We start from the raw sequence: 25,581 nt of genomic DNA, 5'->3' as shown, positions 1-25,581 counted from the left end.
GCATACTCATTACGCTTAGGGCTCAGGGTTCGATTCCTTCCGTAGATTTATATTTTCTTTAACGATAGTGTTATGTATTTTTTATCTGGCAAAGATCTCTCCCAAGAATAAGGCGACCTAATACTTTCTAATGTTCATATATTTATACCTACAAATTAATACTAAGAGAATGGATAAAGAAAACACATATTATTACTGAAATATAGCTTTAATCAGTTTATAATGTCTGTATTTACATGTAGCGTTTAAACTATAAAACATTATGTCTACAGTAAACTTTGTAGAAATTCATACATACATTGTACCATCGCGCTGACAACTCACCAGAGTACAGTCGGCAAATAAAGTCATTAAAACAAATATTTTATTCGGATATTTAACAGATGCATGCAAGTACCGACTGCACATAAAATATAGAATACAGTAAAATTTGTACGATTCCATACAAATAAGTTAAATAGTTTTCGTATGTATAAAATAACATACAATACACGATAGAAATCATATGTTAAAATGAAGTTAAAACATCACAATTTTAAGGTAAAATGTCTACACTGACCAGTTTAAAAAATCTCAAAAAAGTTGTAAAAAGATGGTGATTTTATAATGTCACAAACTAATAGCTGGTCTACAAAAAAAGAATCCCTGTTCACAATAGATGATAAAAAATTAATGGAATTCCTTAGTTTCTTTGATATGATACCAATATCTATACATAATAAAATGGATAAAACTATTCTGGTCAGTTTGAAGTTAAATAAGATAATCACAATACGAACTTCATACTTAAAATAAACGTCAACATAATATAAATATATTGTTTACATAAGTGTCCTTTACGAATAAAAAAGTACGAATACAAAAATAAATATCGACATAAAAGCACCAGTACATATTTCATCTTAAAAAAGTCTTAAAACTTCGTTAAAATTGAAAATACAACTGAATACAAAACATTCACAAAACGCACCATTGGAATTAAGTTTTTGCGATATATAATGTTAAGACAACTTAAAATTATTTACAACGCTATGATTAATAATTCATAAAACATACGTAAATATAAAAATAACGGTGCATGATCGATATAAAATGCTAATGTACAATAACGTTAGGAACTTAGCAACGTTCACGCAAAAAGTGCACTATAAAATAATTACAATAAAAGACTCCGATCGGCAAAATGTAAAAAATCACTGTATACGTAACTAAAACGATATTAACTAAACAGTTAAAAACTTTAGTAAATGATTCACGCTTATTGCACTCGTTAATTTTAAAATCCGACTTTATATGAAGTAATTGACTGTTAATTAGTAAAATGGGATTTACAATGAGTCCTAATTTAATATGTATAAAACCGCGCAATGTGAATGTGAAATGAAGGTTAAGGATACACCTATAATGCGCTTTCTACAGACTATTGACATGATCAATAGTCGAAAGCGCCTAAATCTTTTCAGTCTTCCAAATATTCCTAAATAATTTAATTTTAAAACAAATGCATTGTTAGGCTTGCATAATCTGGAATTACAATGAACAAACACGGAATGTAGAACCAATTTAGAATAATAATCAGTCTTAAAATGGATCAAGATATGCCTTCGCAATTGGCAAGCGATGAGTAGCTACCGTTTCGATGTCTAAACAAACAAATAAATACTTAACACGTAAGTGTACAATACGATCCTTAACTCGATGGCGTACTCTAATTACAATACTTATGTTAAAACTCGCAAAATGGTCCATACGATAATTGTACGCAATAGTAAAAAATCTAGCACGACAGTTATTTACACGAGCACCGCAAAAATCAAATGTCACTTGTCATTGTTATTCACTGATATTCACTGCGACGTTATCACTACAAGCTCATTGGCACATTGTATAACTGAGATGCTGTTGGCACTACACTTCCGTACCATCCTCGCCTTCGTCTTCGAACAGTGGCTCGCTGGGACTCACGTCTGTGGTCGGTTTCTTCTTAGGTTTAGGCGGGGGCCTCGGTGGGATCTTTCCGCTCCTGTTCATCGTTCCGGACTGATTCATGGACACGTTGCTTTCATTCTTTCTCGGATCTTCCTTCGACGGCGAACTGTCTTCCTTTTCGATTCTAGCGTTTCGCCTGAGCGAGCCAGTTTCTGGTTTTCCCCTACGATTCAGTGTGTCAGCATGCGAATCTGAATTTCTATTGTCCATTACAAGTTTTCTCGGCTCGGGTTGAGGAGTTGATGTACTTTTCGCCGTCCAACTCATTCTCGGATTGATAGGTTCCTGTGGACCAGGGGTAGAGAGTTGGGTCGATAATTGTGAACTAATACTATTTCTTGTAGGTGTGAAGGGCGGAGGAACTGGTGATGGAGCAGGTTCTTGTTCCTCAATAGGTGCATAGTAAACGGGATGGGAATTGGCATAAGATGTCGGAGTTGCTGGCAGTGGTCTGTTTCTCATGGGCGAAAACGGTGGCTCTAAGCCCGCTTTGTTGAGGGACAGCACAGAGCTGCCATCCGCAGTTGTTCGTAAGCCCAAATTGTCATAAAGCGGTTCCTGTGCTTCTGCGCTTGGCAAAATTTGTGTGCTGGCCGTACTAGACCATGATGGAACTCGAGGTCGTCTTGGTATTGTAACATATCCTTGTCTAGGTGTTACCACTGGTGGTGTGATGGGAGCTGTGAAGGGGGACTGCGAGCGGGAATACGGTAACGTTCTAAAGATGTTTTGGTTGGTTGTCATGCCGTATATCGGTGAATGGATCGGGCTAACTGGGTTCACTTGAAGCCTGCTAGTGTCTGGTACAGTGGACGCGTTGCTAGCTGCCGGAGATATCTGAGCTGCTCGAGCGGGGAAGGAGAGCAGGTCCGGTGGGTACGCTCTACCGTCCGTCCGGCCGTAGTCACCGTTTAGTGCATCTTGTGATCGCTTTTGATGATCGAAGTCGAGCGATCGTTTTTCGTCGTCGTTGTGAGCTGCAAAAAGAAAGATAAATTAATATTTGAAAGTCGACACACTACGTAATAGTTAACAACGGTATTGGTTATATATAAAAATCTAACACGATACATCTACTAGTTACCAACTATTAACTATGAATGCAACAGAAACGTTAAAATCGTTGTGAGTACGTATATGATAAACTACACATTTGGAGATATTCTCGTATTACCCAATTTATGACAGCATGCTCAAATTCCAAACTTATTATTCCCATCAATTTTAAATGTCGCAGCTATCCACACAAAATACATTCGTAATTGAATATTTTGTTTTACGGGGCAAAAATTGTTATCAGCCATTAAGGGAATAATTTTGCGTGCAATTATATCCGAACAAATTGGAAATTTTGATTCATGACAGCTGTAACTATGTGCTTAATTAATAAAACTTACCGAAAACTGAATCGTTGTCTAGTAGGGTTTTATTCAGCTCAGACATTTCCGTGCCGCCACTGGTGATTGATGGTGGAACGTCGTATCTTCGCGGTGGTTTGGTTACAGGATTCACAGCCGTAATCAGGCTCTTTTCCATTTCTGGGATCACTGACCCTTCAATAAGTGCCTCTCCGTTCGAATTATCTGCTTTCTTCTTGTCCGAAGATCGTCTTCTACAGCAGCAGTAACACAGTATTACAAGGATAATCAGCAAGATAGCTGCTGCACATGATACTCCGATTAGAACTGGTAGCATGTTGCTATCCATTCCTGTAGGTGGTACTATTCCAGGAGCAGTGTGTGTTACAAATAAAGTAACATTTCTTTCTTCAACTCCGCCTGAGTTTTTAGCGACACATAAGTACATTCCATTGTCCGTGCTTCCAGCATCTATTATTGTTAAATTCAACCATCTACTGTTCTCAGTATTGCTCTGCGTTAATACATACTTAATCTCCCCTTGGTATCTATATGTACCGTCTATTATTTGTGCGTTAAGGACCCAATTCACTTCAGGGAGAGGATTGCCGTTGACTTGACACGATAACGTGATGTTATTATCAGCTGATCGTATCGTACTCTTGACTGAAGGGTACACAATGCTCGGCCGGCAAGCAAAATCACTGGAATCTAACTCCTTCCACAGCTTACCGTTCAATTTAGCTGGTTCGACGCACGATATCGGGGAAGTGTAAAGCTTTTTGCTCATCAACCAATTTCTGAAGGGCTGCAGATAACAATCGCACCGCCAAGGGTTATCGTGCACATCTAAATTGGACAAGGAAGTCAACGATTTTAGCGCGTCTTCTTTTAAGTGCTCGAGCTTATTTCCATCGAGCCTAAGTATATTAAGTTTCGGTACGTTCATGAATGTTTTGACACCGATCTGTACTATACGGTTATTGCTAAGATCGACTTTTTGTAAGAACGGTAGGTTGCTAAATAGACCATCCTCGAGCTTTTCGAGTTTATTATTATTGAGGAGTATCCATCTAATTTTCGAGGTTTCTCTGAACGTTTCCGCGTGTAACGTTTTCAGGTCGTTTTTCGATAAATCCAGTTCGATCATGATAGCGAGACCGCTGAGACCATTCCTTTGGATGGTTAATAATTTGCAGTCTCGAAGGATGAGTTTCTTAAGATTAATTAATCTGACATCTTCGAAGGCGTGTCGTGAGATTTCGTATAGGTCGTTGCCGGTGAGATCGAGGATTTGAATTTCCGTGCTCAATGTTTTGGGTATTTCGTGAAAGTTAGCTTGTGAACAGTCGGCCTGCTTGTTGCCGCTCGCCCAAACACATTTGCATTCCTGTGGGCAGTTAGCCGTGAAGTCTGCAGCGACAGTTGTTAGCGCCAGGCTTACAACTAATAGTTTGTGTAGTGTTCGCGCCGCCATTTTAGTTTTCGGAATCTGTAACAAGAGAAAAATTACTGGTTAGGACTTTATGCATAATTAAGACACATATGTTTTAAGGGGTGAAAATTATTTCCTACAATGAAAAACTGCTAAATGAGATACACTTTAATACTGACAAGGACATATATATTAAAATTTGTGCCAGAATTAAGCTGAGAATAACACACGCATGCATTTATTAACTGAATCATTGCAACGCCTTCAGGAAACATTACCCTCTTTTGGGGCAGTCGCGTAATAAAGTTCAACACTTCATTACAAGGATCGGAATCACATGCCAGCAAATAGCCCGGCCACATATAGCCGAGACACTTAAGGAGCGTGTTTTCGGAAGCATTATAAAGCCAATAAAACGTTGGATCTGAAAATAGAGTCGGCAAAACACGCACGGGAGTTGAGATGTAGGGTGGGGTCACACTGTATAGTTTTAAATTATATTGCGTATATTTCTTAATAGATATATCATAAAGTTGAATTTTTAAATAACCATGCTACAAAAACATACAGAATCCCGAATACCAAATTAACGTTTTGCCTTTATAGGTTAATGGTGAAGAAGACTAGGTAATATTCTTAGAAATATTCCATTTATCGACAGCGCAATTGAATATTTAATAACTTTTGTGTGAGTATTTATAATTATGTGTTGGTCCGGGAGCCAGCAGCAGATTTTATGACCAAGTTCCTCTCAAGCGGTAATTAGTAAAATGCATCAAAGTATAGTATTATGAAGCCTCGTGAACGTCAGCTGGAGCTCGGTTGGGGGGAAGAGCGGTTGTAGCCTCCCGTATCAGCTGACGGTTTTTCCACCAAGATACAGCCAGCTGACATATATATTTATCCACAGTTACATATAAGCTATCATCAGGTAAATTTTTGTTTGAGAGGAAATAACGGAAAATAAATTTTTCTTTAAATTTAACTTTCATGTTCGAGACACCAGCTGACGTATAATACACCATGTTGTAACCAGCTGACTATTTTTTTTCGTTGAGATATTGGGTTAGCTACAATTTGACAAATTTTTAGCTGAGAGGAAATGAATGAATGAATGTATTTTTTTTCCTATGTGCGTGGGAGGCTACAACCGCTCACCCCCCCAACCGAGCGCCAGCTGACGTTCACGAGGCTTTATAATACTATACTCTCATGCGTCTGACGAATTATCTCTTGAGAGGAAATAATGAACCAAATTTGCACCTGGCTCCCTAACCATATAAACTTTATTTAATAAATGAAATTTTGAATCTTACCACGTTTTTCATTCATACTGAATTTCATTCATTACTTCAAACTACAGTGTGTAACCAGCCTTACAACTCAAAGAAAATCCACATCACAAGAGTATTAACAGATGTAAATGTAATACGAACATTCATAAACAGAGATGTTAACTTTTTATTCCAAGTTCTATCGACTGTTTATTTTTTTTTAGTTTTAAAACTTTATGACCCATAACTTTTAACAACTGACATTTTTATTTAGTGATTCGTCGAAAAGCTCTTCATAAATTAAATTTCCTATACGGTTTAAATTAATTATGGTGTGTTATTTAATTTTATAGTGGAATATGTCAAGTGAGAATGTTGGTATTTGCAGTGTACGTAGGAATAATTGTTTATGTGTTGCAAAATGGTTGCAAAGTTTAAATAGTACTTAAAATGTACATGGGATTACAGGATGTACATGGGATTACAGGATGTACATAGGATTACAGGAAAATCAAGATAAAGTCTTTAAAACGGTTACATATTCGTTTACGACGACATAACATAAAAAAAATATTACAAAATAAATATTCTCAAGGCGAACGACGCCACAGGCGTCAGAATAATATATTAAAAATGTTTAAAAAGAAAATATGAGCAAAATTTAAGACCACATAACTTACGTGCGACCTTAATCTCAAAAACCTATGATAGAACGATTAGTGCATCGATTTAATCTCCTTATTATAATGAGATTCCGAGACTTAAGTACAAAAATGTATTACAAAAGTTAATGTTTATCCTATAGAATATAGAGTACTAGCTTTCCGCCCGCAGCTTCGCCCGCTTTGCCTAAAACCTAATAAATTGTATACTAAAACCTTCCTTTTGAATCACTCTATGTATTAAAAAAACTGCATCCAAATCTGTTGCGTAGTTTTGAAGATTTAAGCATACAAAGGGACATAGGGACAGAGAAAGCGACTTTGTTTTATACTATGTAGTGATAATAACCTTTATCCTATAGACAGCATGTACGCGGGAATTTCATTAATTTCGAAATTATTTCATTATAAAAGTTGTTTGTTAAAATAAATTATAATGCCTAGAGTTCCATTCTACAGGCGATTTTCACGTTTTGATTGTTCCCGGTACAGAGGCTTTTAAATAATCCCCATTTACAAATTAATTTAGGTAAAGAAATGTAAGGGTCGGGCCACATTTGAAGAAGTTGTATGGTCATGATTGAGCACACTTGGAATTAAATAGCAAGTTAGAATACTCCTCTAAATTGATATTTGATTTGAAATAAACGTTGAATTTAAAGCTTTTAGCTTAGCATTTATGCTTTGTAACAAACAAACTCTTTCATTGAAAGTCCATTTCTGGAATGTTTGATGTAGAATAATTAGTTACTAAGAATATTTGAAACTTATGGTTATATTTATCAACTAGCTGCTCCGCGCGGTTTCACCCCCGTGGCTCCACCCCTGTTGGTCGTAGCGTGATGATATATAGCCTATAACCTTTCTCGATAAATGGGCTATCTAACACCGAAAGAATTTTTCAAATCGGACCAGTAGTTCCCGAGATTAGCGCGTTCAAAAAAACAAACAAACAAACTCTTCAGCTTTATAATATTAGTATAGATATACTTTCCAAATATTGATTAGATAATGTTACATATTTCTATTTAAGTGGGTGATGCTTTTCTGTATAGGTACTTTTTTTTTCAGTGTACAAAAGCCTATAGAACAGGTATATTAAGCACGTAGTTAAACATTTTATCTTAGACAACAATTAGTCTAAATATCCGTCCCGCCCACGCTTCGCTTCGTATTCTCGGAAAGAAAACAAAACCAATATAATAAGACCTTCTTTTGTATGGAAAAATGAACGTACCGGAGGTCAAGCTTCTGGGAAATTAATTTTAAGCCTTTCTTTCATAATATTGAGCTGACACGGAAGCTATGTAGCGCCTAATGAAATGGATTTTACTAAAATTTTCCGACATTTTAATTCTTAGAAGTAATAAAATTCAAAAAAATCGAAGGTCGTAAAATTGATTTCAAACAGGTCTTCTTAAGGAGTTAATTTTACAGCTTTTTTTTAAATATGTGTGTAACAAACATCATCGTAAAAGCTAGTTATATTCACCATTTGCTTATTTTTATTTACGGACGTGTATGTCAATTTTAAAAGTCTGGTAAATGAAACGTATATATAAATATAATATACTAGCCGCTCCGCGCGGTTTCACCCCCGTGGCTCCTCTCCTGTTGGTCGTAGCGTGATGATTTATAGCCTATAGCCTTCCTCGATAAATGAGCTATCTAACACCGAAAGAACTTTTCAAATCGGACCAGTAGTTCTCGAGATTAGCGCGTTCAAACAAACAAACAAACAAACAAACAAACTCTTCAGCTTTATAATATTAGTATAGATGAGTATACCTTAACGTTAAAGTATATATAAACGAATACCTAGTCCAACAATAAATTATACGACTCTAGCAATTTATATTCAAAATTTCTATGAAAATAAATTCCTGATTAAATGATTTTATAATCTAACACTTAAATATTAACTCGCCATATCAAGGAAATAAACAAATATAATGCTATCATTAATCTGCATCTAGTAGAATCAAGTAGAATATATTGCTAGATGTTGGCATCACTCGCTTATACAATTATTAGTGTAGGTTCCTTCAGCTTCCTAAGAATCATTATTATACTGTAGTATGTAGCAGTGTAAATATTCCAGGAACCATTTTTAACTTATAAGAGAGTATATCCACTAGAGGTTATGGGTATTGCAAGGAAAATTGTTTCACCCTAATTCGCATTCATCACATAGTAAATAATAACAGTAGAGATACAAGCAAATCGGCCATTTCTGATCTTAATGTTTTCGTAAGAATACAGATTTCGTAAGTATAAGAATACAATCAGTTGGTTACAAAATACCGAAGTACCTTTCATAAGCTACATGATCGAATCGATCTATCGATTGTAGTTTCACCCTAAATACCTTATACTAATAAAGTGCATTTGTTTAATTATCTTTCTTTAACGTCGTAACGGAGCGATTTAATGACATGATTTTTGTGTCCGTGATAGTAAGAAGGCTAGAGATACTTTTTACTACTTCATTATACTTCTTACCTCAAACATCTCATCTCCATTACAATTTTCTTTGCCTACACGAGCGAAACGCTAGTACTTTTAGCAATATCTAGTTCACACCATATAATTCTGTTCATGAGCGTCTCTCGCAATTTAGTATTAAGATAAATGTCTCAGAACCTGTCAGGGTTAAGCCTTGAGCATCGGTCGTAAGCCTCGTTAGGCCCGCTACGCACTGTGATAATTACAAGCATTCGCGCGGCAAGCAATTCGCGCTCCGTGTGATCTGAGACTTATAATTGTGAGTCGAATGGTGTGAGGTATAGGCGATAGCGGTTCGTGTAGAGAACTATGAGCGATAAAGAGTTTGGGAGAAATAATGCTATATATTATTGAAGTGAAAACTTCTTTAGCGGCGTTGAGCACTTTTTCTGTAATGGGTATAAAATCTTAAACTCGCGTCAGGACACATGACCTGATCGAAAAAGCGTAAGACGGATACCATTCCAAAATATCAAACATGCTCAACGTTAATAATCAAGTTTTCACTTCTGCCGGCACTCCCGGAGTGCAACCCGTCTTTTTATTAAATATCGATGGTAGTAAAGCAAAACGTACATGTCTAAAATGGAAGTAATGGAAGTATGTAAGGACTAAGGATATAAAATCATGTTATTTTGTTGCTACAATATAAACATTTTCTCATTACGCTATTCTAGTAAGTAATTTCTGTTTATAGCTTATCTAATTTTGAATTTTTATAAGTTTCTACTGGCTTTTAGCCCTGGCTTTATACCCGGGACGCAGCTTGTATTGAATCTCAGCAGATTCTATGCCAAAACAGATTTCCAACAAAAAACGCAATCGCTCATAACATAAACCGCATATCACACAATGAAATACCATATAAACTTATCTCTTTCGCGTGTGTAATGTCGTAATTTGGAGTCGCGATATTGACGAAGGGAGACGCAGGGGAAGGGAGAAGGCAGACGGTGGAGGAGGGAGACCTTATGAGGGTAAGGCGCTATTGACAGACTAATTCTGTTTGTGCCTGCTTGGAAAAAATGTTTCGGCTGAGAGATTTCGTATTTAATTATTTTCGTTTAAATACTATGTATATTTATATATTATGGTATTTAAGGCACAAAACTATTGACAAGATTTCTATGACTACATACTGCATAGACTGTATGTTAAAGGATGTTTGAATAAAGAAAGTTTCTTATTTATGTAGATAAGCAACTGTTCATTAACTTCCTGTTTAATAATTAATTTAATGTATAAGCTAAACAAATATTACCTGCCATATTTTCTGATAAAGCAAGGTGTCTATATATTAGGTTTTACTTTACAATTTCACCTGTTCCCAAAACTATAACCCAAAGCCAATAGTAATAAATAAATAATAAAACAAATTGGACAAATTGTCAATTTTAATCAAGAGGCCGTCTCAAGCGTCAACACGACCCATTGGTAGTAAATATTAACAAAGGCCACACAAACATACGTGACAAACATCTACACAGAGCATTTATTATGCTTTAATACATAGATATTATTTTTTCACATAAATTCAATCAAAGTGATATTATCTAGGTATACTGATCTATACTAATACTAATATACTAAGTAATCAATACTTAATAATATTATAAAGCTGAAGAGTTTCTTTGTTTGTTTGAACGCGCTTATCTCAGAAACTACTGGTCTGATTTGAATAATTCTTTCGGTGTTAGATAGCCCATTTATCGAGGAAGGCTAAAGGCTATATATCATCACGCTAAGACCAACAGGAGCGGAGCAACGCGGGTAAAACCGCGGGGCACAGCTAGTTTAGAATAAGTGCATTGACTGATCATCGTATACTATCAGTTTATAGTGTAGATATAAAAAGTTAGTTACTAAGTCACTTGTGTTAAATTTATGTATTTCTGTCCGTCTGATTTCTTGTACGTATTAGAAATATCTTTTTTACCATTCACATATCTTGTAGAAAAAAACTTCGGTGAGCTCACGGTTTAATGAGTAACATGGGTTATTTGTCATTTGGAATATGAATTAGGGTCGCGTTGCATTATAACCGTCATATTTCATAATTTTCATATTTGTAGCCTAATTTTTGCTCTACAATAAGTAAATAATTTATTTATTCTATACGAATGTTTTTGATACATTTCCATAAAACTCTTGCTCAAATAGTGCAAATATTTTTTAACCTTTATGTAACGACATCATTATTATAGAGATAGGTATATATATCTTATAAATAAAAATGAATCGCAAAATGTGTTGGTAAGCGCATAACTCGAGAACGGCTGAACCGATTTCGATAATTCTTTTTTATTATATTCCTTGAAGTACGAGGATGGTTTTTATGTAGAGAAAACGTAAACATGTACCACGGGCGAAGCCGGGGCGCACCGCTAGTATTAAATTAAAACATATTATGTAGGAAAATATTTCGTACACTTTTTTAACCCTAGAACTACAACATCCAAATTTAATTAAATGAACCACAACATGGGTCCTGGGTGACCCCAAAATAAAAAAATGATTACTTACAAAATATTAAACTTTAATAAATTTAAACAATTATTACAAGGTTTTTTGGATATTAATGGAATGTTTAAGGGAAAAAAATTTAGTACAAATCTGAAAATCTAGATACAATAGTGACAAATAGGTAACCTGTGTTGTGCACATATTTTTTTTGGAGCACTGTACACATTTCTCTCTGCCCTTCCTATCTTTGGCTCTAGTGCATAAATAGCAGTGGGAACTTGAAGTTGATCGAGCTTGAGCTACCTGAGCACTGTTTTAGTCATCTACTCCCCAAACATGAAGCATTATCACTTTAAGAAATTGGGGCAAATTTTTAACCTCATCAAGGCAGCGTTTCACGTAGGGCTGTACTAATTGAAGGATTAGGTTTCTTAGAAAGTAGTTCCTCCTTTTCAGTTTACTCCTGCGAATGTTTGCCTTGAGTATTACATAGGAATTTACACCACCAGCATCAAGCATGCCGTAGAAAAATCTTAGCGGCCACCTTCGTGTTTTTCTTACTGTTGTCTTAGAATGACTTTCTTTTATGGTTTCAGAAAGTCTGTCAATTTGTGCATTGGTATGCATCACAATAATATCCAATATTTAGTCTGGAAAAAATAGCTTCCACGCTTCTAACTCGGTTTTTGCGTCGCGTGCGATACCTTTAGGACCAGGTTGATTTATCACGATGTTTCTACTTGCAGTGCGTGTATTAGGAACAGTGAACGGAGTTCTTCGTCAAGTATAACCATTTTTGCCCATACAGAAATCAGACAGAAGAACATCATCATCATCTGATCCAGATTCAACATCAAACAAATCATCTTCATCGGAGTATTCATCTTCTGCAGTTTCAGATCCATCTTCGTCCGAAAAACTGGAGGTTTCACCTTCATATTCCTCCAAAAGTTGCTCAATTTCATTACTTTCAAGGGCTCGTGATGTTGAGGCCATATTGAAAAACTATTCGTGAAATAAACGTGAAATCACACAAAAATAATCACAAAAAAATAGTTTCGATAACCACAACACGGGTCGCGGGCGACCCCAAACTGCTATATCTCCGAACCTAATGGGCGTGGGCACCCCGCCATGCGTCACGGGCCACTGATTACTAATTACGGAAGGTACCTAGATGCACAATGTTGTAGGTGCAAAACTCGCTAAATTAAAATAAAAATACGTGTGCGTGGGGTCACCCATGACCCAATGTTGTGGTTCTAGGGTTAAACATAAAAATATGAATTCTTCCTTACTAAAAATATATACACAATGCAAACTTATCCATTAATTTAAATAACTAAAAAGTACCTTCAACCATATCAATACCGTTATTCCAATCCACTTGATAAATAATTAAATAGCTATTTCCAATACAAATGCAGTTTCCATACTTCATTAGTTCTGGCCGCAAATCAACTGTTGGATGCACCCTCTTTTGTTGAAGTCGGTCTTTCACAAGACTAGTGTTCTATTTACGTGTATACTAATTAGCTGTTCATACTTTAATTATTTACATAATATGCTATCATCTATACCTACTAATATTATAAATAGGAAAGGTTTGTATGTATGTATGTAAGGTTTTCACGCATAAACTACTGGACCGATTTTGATGAAATTTGGCACAGATAATCTTTAGACCCTGAGAAAGAACATAGGCTACCTTTTATTGCGAAATATGTACCACTGGCGAAGCCGGGGCGGACCGCTAGTATTGTATAATTAGCTAGTATACCCTTATTATGCTATATAATTAGGTATTGAGATTCAACGTATAGAAAAGATAGGAAAATAATTCTGTGTATTTGATTTTGTATAGTGTCTCTTACTATTCAGTAAATAATATTGATCATATTATAAGGTTATATTAATTACTATTTAGCTTCTTTTTATAGCAATACTAGCTTACCGCCCGCGGCTTCGCCCGCTTTGTCTAAAACCTAATAAATTATATACTATAACCTTCCTCTTGAATATCTCTATCTATTAAAAAAAACCGCATCAAAATCCGTTGCGTAGTTTTAAATATTTAAGCATACAAAGGGACATAGGGACAGAGAAAGCGACTTTGTTTTATACTATGTAGTGACGATGCTATTCACCAACAATAAAAAATATCCTACCAAACTATAATACGCCAAAAATATACCATCTAACATCACAGGCATGCGCCATAATTCATACGTGACGTATAGCTGCAATAAAAGCGAAAACATCGAGGAAATATCTCGAATATTATAAGTGGCCTCTTGATGGGACCGTCCCCGTGGGCCAAGATACCTACACGTGTTATTTATCAACATATTGACCAAACTGACCGTTTGGCTGATCCATTTAAGGTGACAAATGTTATGAATTTCCAGAAAAAGTGTAGCGAAAATTGAAATATTTGTGTGATAAAAAAGTAGTTTCGGTATTCATGTCATGAGGATATAAAAACGGTTGAGGGTAGACGTAAAATAGTCATAACTTTGTCTGTTATGTGGTCACACCGCGACCGTCATAGAAGTACGAATTATGTCGTTATTGAATAGTTAGAATGAAACCGCGTAAAAGATAGGAATAATAATAACGAATAAATTATTTTTGCTTTCAGTAATGCCTATAACTATAGGTACTATTTATTATATTATGTGCTATTTAGATTGCTTCCTATTGATTGTGTATCAAAATATGCAATTGTGTTTCCTGGGTATACCTGTATATTTTATGCTATTGGTGACGTAGTTTTTACTTGTCTAATGGCTGTTTATACGATGTGGTTTATGATTAATAAATGTCAGTTTTTATTGGAACCCAAGCTTCGCGGTTGTATGTTATGTATAAAGAAATTATCGAGATGTCTCATTAAAAGAAAATTCTTCAGAATTACTTAGACTTACAAATACAATAGACAGACAAATAAACTAATTATATTACTTCATTTTTCTAGTATATAAACAACTAATATAAATAAAACGTGGATCTCTATTGTATCGTAATTAGAGATAAACCGCAAGGCCGACAGTGGTCGACACACCACAAGTGTTTTCTAGCACTGCTATTAATTTATTTGAGTAAATACTACAATGTTACATTGTTTCGTGTAATAATAGAAAATATACAAATGTTTACTTAATTTATATAACATCTATTTCGGCCTAAAATCTCATAAAAATATGAAAGATTTTCATAACTAACTAAAACTAATACCCTATCTTTCAGATGGCATACAAAATTATATAATTTAGGGCCGATTTTTCAATGCTTGGATAAAAATTATCCGTCCAATTAAGTATTACACGATAATATTAAAATGTCACGTAAACTGTCAAATGCGGGCAAGTAGAATACGTTCTTAAAATGGTAGTTTTATACATTATTCGACGAATAAGTTTTAACCAAGGATTGAAAAATCAGCCCTTAAAGGAATCCAATTCCCCTTTATGATGCAATTCCTGCTATCAATTCACACAAACAATAATTCCAATTACGTTTATTAAGGTCATTCACGGTTGCTTCGGAGAAAGTACATTCGTTAATTGACGCTAAACACCGTTACTGGCTGCGCTTTTATTGATATTGTTTGTGTTTTTCATTGTTTGCCAATCAAAGTGTAGTGCGTTATAATTTTTTAAGTGTTTGCTTGTGTATTATATCTCTAATTGCTTGGTATTTCAAAATATGATCAGGTTTTATTGCTATGATAAACAAAAAATAATTGTGTTTGTTTTTATAAAGTAGCTGTACATATTTAAATTAAATCTCAAGTAGATACATATAGGCACTTCAGAAAAGAATTTAAAGGTCACAGGAATACAAAATAAATAAGTTTGTATTTCAGTATCATGATTAAAATAGTAGACCGTGGCACCGAAAAAAATTAAATACTAAAGTTATCATATAATTTACTTATCTAATATTAAGTCTACCTATACTAATATTGTAAAGCTTAAGAGTTTGTTTGTTTGTTTGAACGTGCTAGTCTCAGGAACTACTGGTCCGATTTGAAAATATCTTTCGGTGTTAGATAGCCCATTTATCTAGGAAGGCTATAAAGCTATATACCATCACGCTAAGACCAATAGGAGCTGAGTAAGGCGGGTGAAACCGCGGGACGCGGCTAGTAATTATTATGGGTGTTTATACACTGCTTTTAACAAATAGAGTAATGAATAAATAATTATAGTATAATAAAGCCTACGGGTAATAATAAAACAATTAAGTAAGCATATTGAAATATTATATCCGCTGACCGCGATACATATTAATTGAATTTAATTGTCTGTTCGTAATAAACCTTATTATATTGTATTTTCTTACTTATTTCACATAACACATTTATTATCTACACAATATGTATAAAAACAAATTCATTATTATTAGTTTTAAGCAGAAAAAAAGCAAATTGTTGCCTAGTTCTGTGTGTCAGTTTTCAGTTTAACACACTTAAACGGCTGAACCTATTTCAACCAATTTTGCAAGACAGCTTAAAATTTTATAATAACAATTCACTTAGTCCTAAAAAAATAAGCTAGAAATATGTTAGTCAAGGTCATTAACAAATTCTTAAACTGCGAGTAACGCCACGGGACACACTAAGTATAACACAAAATAATCGTATAATTAATCTTCCTACATGTAAAAACTTTTAGTAATATTGAATAGTAAAAATTGTTAATAACGAGAGGCTCATTTATAAAGATAATGGCATAATCCCACATGTATTACAAGCTTCCGATAAATACAAGCTATTTATTATTATTTAGCTATAAAACATCTCTTATTATTTATTTAACGCGTTGTCAGAAACATTCGGTAATAAATTGAAAATGAAAAATATATTTATTTCAAACAGATTATAAAATGTAGTGTAGACGCGCCTCAGTATCCTCATAGGAAAGTGTTTTTAAATAATGTATAACTGGTTTTTTTTAAATCACGATGATTAAGTCTATTTATATCCAAAATATTATTAAGACGATTATAGAGGTAGATGAACCTTGCTTTAAATTGGTGATTAGCAGAAACTGTTTTAGTACATGTAGTGTTAAAAACGTCTTTCTTTCTCGTTCTATTTTCAGTTAATTTGTCAAAAGGAGAAAAAGAAAATTATTTTACTTTCATATTTAATTTCGTCACAATGGATACAGCCACAATATACAGCTTTGTGAGAAGAACATACATAATTATCTACACACAAATATCCTTTTTTTTCATACAAAACATAAACTAAGAGAAAAGTTTTAATAATAAACGATATATTATACTAACTAGATATATGCCCGCGGCTTCGCCCGCGTTATCAAAAAAAACCCGCATAGTTCCCGTTCCTGTGGGATTTCCGAGATTAAAAGTAGCATGTCGTATTCTGGGTTTTCAGTTACCTACATACAAAATTTCAATGCAATCGGTTCAGTAGTTTTTACGTGAAAGAATAACAAACATCCATCCATCCATCCTCACAAAGTTTCGCGTTTATAATATTAGTAACTAGGATATCACACAAATTATGCAAACATCATCATTGATGACAAATTCCATCACAATCCGTTCATCGTTTCCTTATCTTCACGCATTCATAATTAATATCAACCCTCATTTACTCCACATTAATATTAAATTTTATTTTCACCATATTAACACCACGAACAAACAATGTCATACATATTAAATTTTAACAGACGGGATTCGAACCCTCAACCCTCTTAACGCTGAAATGTCATAATTATTTAATTATTCATTCGAACTTAGACGAAGAGATTATATATTTTTCAGCGATTTTCCTGAAATTATAAATCCGTATTAATTTCATAAATTCGAAAGTTTGTCTATTTGTTACACTTATAAAACAAAACCACAGCACCGATTTCGAAGAAATTTCAAAAATCAACACCAATAAAATTCATCCCCTAGTTGAAATTTTTTCCAATTATTATTTCCCTTAAATCTACTACTTAGCAGAATATACAAGAAAAAAAAATTGTATCCATAATGGATCGTTCGTTCCTGAGCTACAATGATACAAACAAACAGTTAAAAACATTGTACCACACATAACGCACACATTAAATGAAATGTTTGTTTTGTTTGTCCGTTAGTAGCTAGATCGGAAACGGCTAATTAACCTAATGTTAGTACATTACCGTGTCGGAAAGTGACTAATTACTGTGTTTTTGACCTCGAATGCTGAATTAGACCAATTTAGACACTATATGTAATTACACCTTGCTTTACACGTATAAAGATATGAAAAATATTAGCATGATGCTAGAGAATAAAAGAAATCGATTTATAAAAAAAAGCGTTTTGCCGAATACACGTGTCAGAAGTGAAACTTCTTTGGCAAGATTCAAAGATACCAAAATCGTCACCTTACTCCATGACGTGACGATATTGTTAAGACGCGACCTTGAAATTTTACTCACAGCGCGCCTAAAGAAGTTTCATTTCAAAAAAAAATTTAAATTAAACAATGAGCTGCTGATACGAGACCAACTAAAGACTGATATTTAAATTGAAAATTGATTTAAGGTTTTTTTTTATTAATGTTTAAGCAACCTTTAATCTCCTGAACTATTTTCGATACAAAGACTCAATACAAATACTCAAAAAACACCACAACAAACAAGATTATCATTCTTGAAGGTCGGTAAAACTCATTGTAACAACCGGACAGTCGCACATGATTGCGTATTGTTTGTTAATTTCGATATTTGTCCGCCACCCCTGGAGATTTCCGGTCACATGTACCGGGATATTAATATAAGGCTCAGCGCACACACGTAAACGTTTAGTGTAGGCTGAGCCTTACATGTGTGTTCGAGTGTGGGTGTAGCCTTGTTATGGTTACATTTTCTGTTGCTATGCCAGTTTTCAGTGTAAGAGGTCTTGCAAACATTCCATATACTTACGATTATATTTTACCTCATGTAAATAATGTGTTCTTTTGTAAGTATCTGTATATGTAAGTAAGTAAGTAAGTAAGTATCTGTATACAGAGTGATTGGTCGTCATCTCCTCTTTTTAACACGCTTTTAACTAGCTTCACCTGTTTATATTAAGTAGCCATTCCTTTAGGCTCGATTTTGACCCACTTTAAACGGACAGATTTAATTCAAACTTTGTACATTTATCAAGGATCGGTGACAATACTGTAATTTCGTAAGTTTAGGCGTGTTTTTGAGGTTTTTAAACTATATTATTTCACCTATTCATTATTTATTTTTGTCTCTCCATGTAATCTATACTTAATATTATAAAGCTGAAGAATTTGTTTGTCTGGACGCCCTAATCTCAGGAACTACTGGTCCGATTTGAAAAATTCTTTCGGTGTTAGATAGCCCATTTATTAAGGCTATTTATAGGCAATATATCATCATGCTATGACCAACAGGAGTAGAGCCACGGGGGTGAAACCGCGGGGAGCAGCTAGTATAGTGATATAAGATATTATTATAACATTACTTGGCTATTACCTACACCTTCTTCTTAGTAATGGAAAGTTAGAAAAAGAAGTATAATTTCGAACCTAGTTCACATCTTACAAAAATACTATATTAAATGTATGTTTTATATGAAAACTAGAGGTCCGCCCCGGCTTTGCCCGTGGTACATATTTCGAAATAAAAGGTAGCCTATGTCCTTTCTCGGGTATCAAAATATCTCCATACCAAATTTCATGCAAATTGGTTCAGTAGTTTAGGCGTGATTGAGTAACAGACAGACAGACAGAGTTACTTTCGCATTTATAATATTAGTATGGATTATATTCTTAGAAAGTCGAGAACGAAACCTACTTTTACCAAGACAATGTACTTTATAAATAGCCTGTAGTACGTACAAATTGCTATAAGTACATATATGTAATATGAAATTCCTTTGCATCGCAACACAGAGTCATGAATTTTTACGTTTAATGCTATGATCCCGTCTGATATTGTAAAATAAAATTCCATTGAACGTAGAATTGAATTTTGTTCATTGAAAACTATACGAATGTGATTTTTCAACACAAAATGCAAATGTTAATGTTATTTGTAAAATCGTAAACCTGAAAGTTAGTGTATAAAATTTAATACGTACCTACTGTGATGGTTAATCTATATAAACACAAATAAACAATACCTTTTAAATAAAGTTGCAATCTAGCTTGTTTATATTACCTAAATAACATGCTACCTAAGCTTTTTATATTAGTAGGATATTTTTTACGAATTTCGTAAGGCTGTACCTGTCGCTTATCTCGAAGCGACGCTTTAGGTCGTTAGCTATCCTGTGTTAAAATAAAGATTATAGACGTACCACTATCGAATATCAAACGATTTTAACCTTATAATATATGCGAAAGTAATCTCTCCATCTTTTGTATGAAAATCTGATTATTTTTGGTTAAAATTTCGTATAAGCATCGATAAAAGTATTTTTATCTAGCGTCCCGCATTCGAAAACATACCGAAGAATGACTTTATATTTTGTAGAGTAACATATTGAAAATCCATATGTTGTGAGGAACAAAGCCGCGGCCAAAACCTAGCTATAAGTTTATGCACACATATGTAAACTTGTAATTGTACACACAGTAATTTAGCCAAGCCGTTTATCTCAGGTAATAATTAAGCACAATCCTCTTAGCATCAGAGTGGGACGGTCCCCGGGGACACATGCATAGTTAAATGTCCTCCATTGGGCCACGGGACATACGTGTGATACATATTACACAATAACGTAAACACGCAAATAAGATTACTATGATAATTTGTAATAATTTCTCTATGTAGTTAATAATAATAAACAATTTCTAACTAAAACATTTACAAATGTAAAACTTTTATATAGGTAGATAGGAGAAATTGTTATTCAAGAATTCTTTACTGAGAAAACTATTCAACTTAGTTACAATAATAGATTTATGTTTAACACGATTCAGTATCGACAAAAACGAAATCATTCGTATCGCAAATATTAATACCAATTCACTCAATATATGTATAGTCTCAAACATAAGCAAAATATAGTAGGAAAATATAATAAAGGTAGCAATTGCCCGCAGCTTCGCCTGCGATGTCAAAGTGAATAAAAAGTGGCCTATATTCCTCTCTCCATATATCTCCATATAGCAAAAAATCATATTATAACATCGTGTGTTGTGATCGAAAGACAAACAAACTTTGGCATATCTAATATACATATAATAATATATCGCATGTGTGTTTGTAGTTAAAACTTCTCGGAAACGGCTTGATCGATTCTCGTGAAATTTTGTATGTGTATTGGGTAAGTCTAAGAATCAAACATCTATTTTTCATACCCTTAAGTGATAAGAGTAAGGCAGAACAACGTTTACCAAAACAGCTAGTCATATTATAAATTCGTGTGATGTGGAAGAAAGACAATCTTTCGCATTATCATATAAGTAAGGATGTTATGTTCAAAAACAGAAATTCATTCTACTACCAATTGGATGGATATGGATATATATAATTTATTCAATGTATTATCTATTAGACAACTCTATATATTAGACACTGTCCTTAAATTCCATAATCTAATAAACATTAATGTAAGTTTCTCTAACATAAACTTAACTCAGCGTTCAACTAGAGATGTAGTAAAACATCAAACTTTCAATACGACCTTTTTCCGTAGGCAATTTCTATATTTGGGACCACACTTATATAATGAAATAAATAAAGAGTTGAAAATATTTAATTTATCACGATATAAAAGTAAAAAAACTATAACTAAATGGCTGCTCTCAAAGGATTACTACTACACAGAAAATGTAATTATCTCTAAAACCCGCTGTTAACGTGAGAGTCTATATAAGTTATTCAAACGTAAACACATTCTACTCATGCTCTTCGACCATTACATGAACCCACACTCCTCCAATCATGCACACACGTAAGACATGTCACACACACACACACACTCACACTCACACACTCATACACTCACAAACACACCCACAGACACAACTTTTACATTATATATATATATATTTTTTTTTTTTTTTACTTTATTCTCTGTTTAAATTACGTCACTATATTTCTCAACTGTAACATGGAAGGACATCGGTACCCGTAATACAGACTATAGTCTAGTACGGGACCATCGTTTTTGTATATTTTGTAATTGTGGTTGTGAAATAAAGATATTTTTATTATTTTTTTTTTTTTTTAAAATTCACAAAGGGTTATGGTCACTTTAAACACCCTTATTCCCATGTTATGGCTTATCACAAACCACTTAGGTATTGTGAGTCACAAGGACCACATAGTTCACTGTGGTCCTGTGTTCTGTCATGTTATACGACCACAACGCATTGTGGAAACGAAGCAAGCCATGATGTGCATTACTACTATTGATTGCTGCTAAAATTAGGAATTACTGCATGATGAATACTGCACGCCGTACGGGGTAGGTACGTATTGGTTAATATACAACGGATTGAGATTTCGTATCAGATGTTTATTTTTATTATAATTAATAACTGTAATCCTAGCAAAAAATCTAGCCAAAAAATCAAATCTTTCAACTACAAAATTTGGTATACAAAGACATCAGTCATCAGAATATACCGATATATAGAGCCGATTCCACCAGCAACTTCTGAAGTAGGTACAATATCTCTCAAGTATATCGCATTCTCTTAATATATTAAAAAAATGTGATAAGTTATCTAAACAGTAATGCATGTAAACAGAAAGTAAGGATGAACAAAACTAGCTAATTTCTGAGGTAATTAATAGATTTTTCTGACATCGACGTACAATCTTTTCTATACTCCTAATTACGAAAAAACTACCATTTTAACCATCTTTGTTTCCAAATACCTTACGGGCAAGTAGAACTTATAACTAACGAAACATGTGCCATTATTTCCGACATGTGAAATGGATAATTGCGTCCAGTTTTACAGAAATATCAAACTGGGGATTAAAAGACATGCAGCGCAAATTAAAGGTATAATTGGTCGGTTCGCTTGACATGGCTGCATTGAGAGAAATTATATTTCGATAGCTGGTATTCGTGTGCGAAATTTCATTATTTATATTGTTTGTGAAGAGTCGTCACTTATTAAGGGTGCGTATAAAGCAAAATTACCAATCTTCTGTTAGAAGATACGTGTAATATTCAAGACCAAATCTATAAACCACTTTTATCGTGACAAAACCAAACGTTTATCTCGAGAAAAAAAGAGCGCCAAAAGTGGTTTATCGCAGATAAAACCAAAACTAAAAGTAATTACACAAAATGCTCTGACAAATATCTTGCAAATGTTTTAATATAATTGTTTATGAAAAAAAAAATCATAATAAGTATTACCATGTCAAGTAGAAAACGTAAAAGTGTGAAAATTAGAGCTAACTTGGTGATTTTTTTTTATCGAGTAAATTTTAATATTTTATGTTTTTGATTAAACAGAATCGTTGAACATATCATCTAGTTTGATATATATTTTATTTTTTAGATTTAGTCTTGAATATTACACGTATCATCTAATAGAAGATTGGTAATTTTGCTTTATACGCACCCTTAATGTGCTTTTGCGAAATTTATTATGAAATATATGGAATTTTATTAATAGAATTAATGGACTTTAAATCCTTAGTAGAGTAGATACTATCAAACTCAAAACTTGCTTATACAATCATTTATAAGTGTAGGTACCTATATGAATAGCAGTTTGAAGTAAGAAACTACCAATTCTACCACCATTCTAGAATTTGAGTATACAGTTTAAAAAGCTTCAATTCAGCAAACAATTTAATAAAAGCTATATTATTACACCGTTTTATTTTCATCTGAATACGCTAACATTATCCACGTGTCTCGAATTCTCAACCGCCAAATGCGAAACGTATTACAAAATTAATATCCCGATCATCGTTAAAAAAGATTAAACGACACAGAGAGCATGCAGTCCAAATAAAAATTTTAATTGCGTGCCGGCCCGACGTCATTATGTCGGAATTTTCACATATACCGTAACATAGTATGTACCTACGTTTTATAAAACTGTGGTTTCACGTAATAACACGTTTTTATAATTACATGTAACACTAATTATATGGTTGAGAATATTGTCGGAAGTCTAAACTCCGTTATGATAACGTTGTAGACATTATTTGAAGATAAAATTAATTTTATATGTGCGTGGTAGCATAATGTTTATAGTATTATATAATGGAGGGATGTTATGATTATTGTGTTTTATCTTAAACTATGGAGACTTATAATTAGGTGGAAATTTAATGTTAAGTTTAAATTGATTCTGTACAAACATTAATATTTCACCATCGCTCTGTCCCTATGCATGCTTAAATCTTTAAAAATACGCAACGGATTTTGATGCGGTTTTTTTAATACATAGAGTGATTCAAGAAGAAGGTTTTAGTATATAATTTATTAGGTTGCCTGAAACCTAACCTAACCTTTGCAGCTTTGTCTGCAAAGCGGACGAAGCCGCAGGCAAGCTAGTTACTTATAAGTACCTCAATTTTTTATTAAACACCAGAAATAATTTATTACTTTGTCTTTTAAAGGTACCACAGTATTAATAAATTCGAAAATCCATTACAGATGTTTCACATTCAATAAATTACATTTTCTAAGTCTAGATAGAATAACAAAATAACCTATGCCCTTTGGACTTTTATCAGTGAAGATTGAAAAGAAATTGCTTAGGGATCTGTATGCACCGAGGTTTCTTAAAGATATTAAATTGTAAGATTTTTTTCTGGAAAGTAGGAGTAGCACTTGATACAACTATAAAATATACAATAATACTACATTATCATACAAAAAATAATGTAGGTAATGTTTAGGCTAGCTAAAGTACGGGTCATATACGTTCTTGATTTTTTCATTCATGTATTTTCTTTTATTCATTCATGTATTTTCCAAATATATGTATGTACCTAAATGAAAGAAATTTCAAGAAAAATAACGCGGTATTGTTAGGTCTTGGATGGACGAATTTTTGATTACGGTATTTTGGATGATAGAAAATTGCAAGCAAATTAAAATGTGTGTGTATGCCTATGCATATTATGAATGTGTGCCTACATTTGGTACCATAATATTATGCTTCAACTTGCGGAATTATCTGTTATATCCAACTACAATTTCGTGTTCATAAACTTGCTAAAATGGGAGATTATGCCGCTTGTTCCCAACTGTTCTTTAATTTCCAAAAACATGACTATTTTATATAAGCTCTAAATTCATTCTACGTCAAACCGTTGATTCGAACACAAGTGCGACTGGTTATATTAAAATACCCTCATTAAGATGGTTTTCAAAAAATGTTTCAAGTGTAACAAAAGTATAACACGAAAGTCCCCTGGCTTAGAGTGTAGCAGATGTGAAAAAACAGTTCACGCTCAAACAGAATGTGCCAACCTGACAAACAAACAAATACAGGCTCTTCGTGCAACAGCGGGGCTGGAATGGAGTTGTGATGAATGCCAGAATCATACGCCGCGACGATCTTCATTCTTTGTTCCCTGTGAAGAAGATGACAATCCACACGCTCTAGCCGCCTCACATTCTCATCTAGACATTCAAAGTAGCCCTGGAAACGTGGCGATCGATATGAAAAAGCTAATTCACGATATGAGTGCTCAAATGGAGAAACTCCTCAAGAAAGAAATTGAGCCGCTTCAACATACGCTTACATTCATATCCGACGAACTATCGGACACCGTAGAAAAGCTAACCGAAAATGCGAATAAAATCAAAGCCTTGGAAAAGAAGAACGAGTATCTTACGAATCAAAATAAAGGACTTGAACTGAGAGTCAAAGCCTTGGAACAACGCCTAAATGAGATAGATCAAAACAAATTATGCAACTCGTTGGAAGT

The 25,581-nt window shown here is 33.9% G+C and overlaps 1 protein-coding gene across 1 annotated transcript in view; it reads right to left on the bottom strand.

The window, feature by feature from the left end:
- Nucleotides 1-467: 467 nt before the first annotated feature.
- The window catches only part of kek5 (leucine-rich repeat, immunoglobulin-like domain-containing kekkon 5 protein), a 215,680-nt gene continuing 190,566 nt past the window's right edge, over nt 468-25,581 (bottom strand). The window contains exons 4-5 of the mRNA XM_090116937.1: nt 3,387-4,839; nt 468-2,966 (exon numbers count right to left, since the gene is read on the bottom strand). Coding sequence (XP_089973063.1) covers nt 1,909-2,966; nt 3,387-4,824 — 2,496 coding nt within the window. The 5' untranslated portion in view covers nt 4,825-4,839 and the 3' untranslated portion in view covers nt 468-1,908. The remainder of the gene's footprint in view (nt 2,967-3,386; nt 4,840-25,581) is intronic.

This window comes from Colias eurytheme, chromosome 26 (genome assembly GCF_061535395.1).
Source record: "Colias eurytheme isolate Ceu_HAF_F1 chromosome 26, ilColEury1 Martin Lab GWU primary, whole genome shotgun sequence".
Classification (NCBI taxonomy): domain Eukaryota; kingdom Metazoa; phylum Arthropoda; class Insecta; order Lepidoptera; family Pieridae; genus Colias; species Colias eurytheme.
Note: the sequence above shows the minus strand (reverse complement) of the source record. Positions and strands in the feature narration are given on the sequence as shown.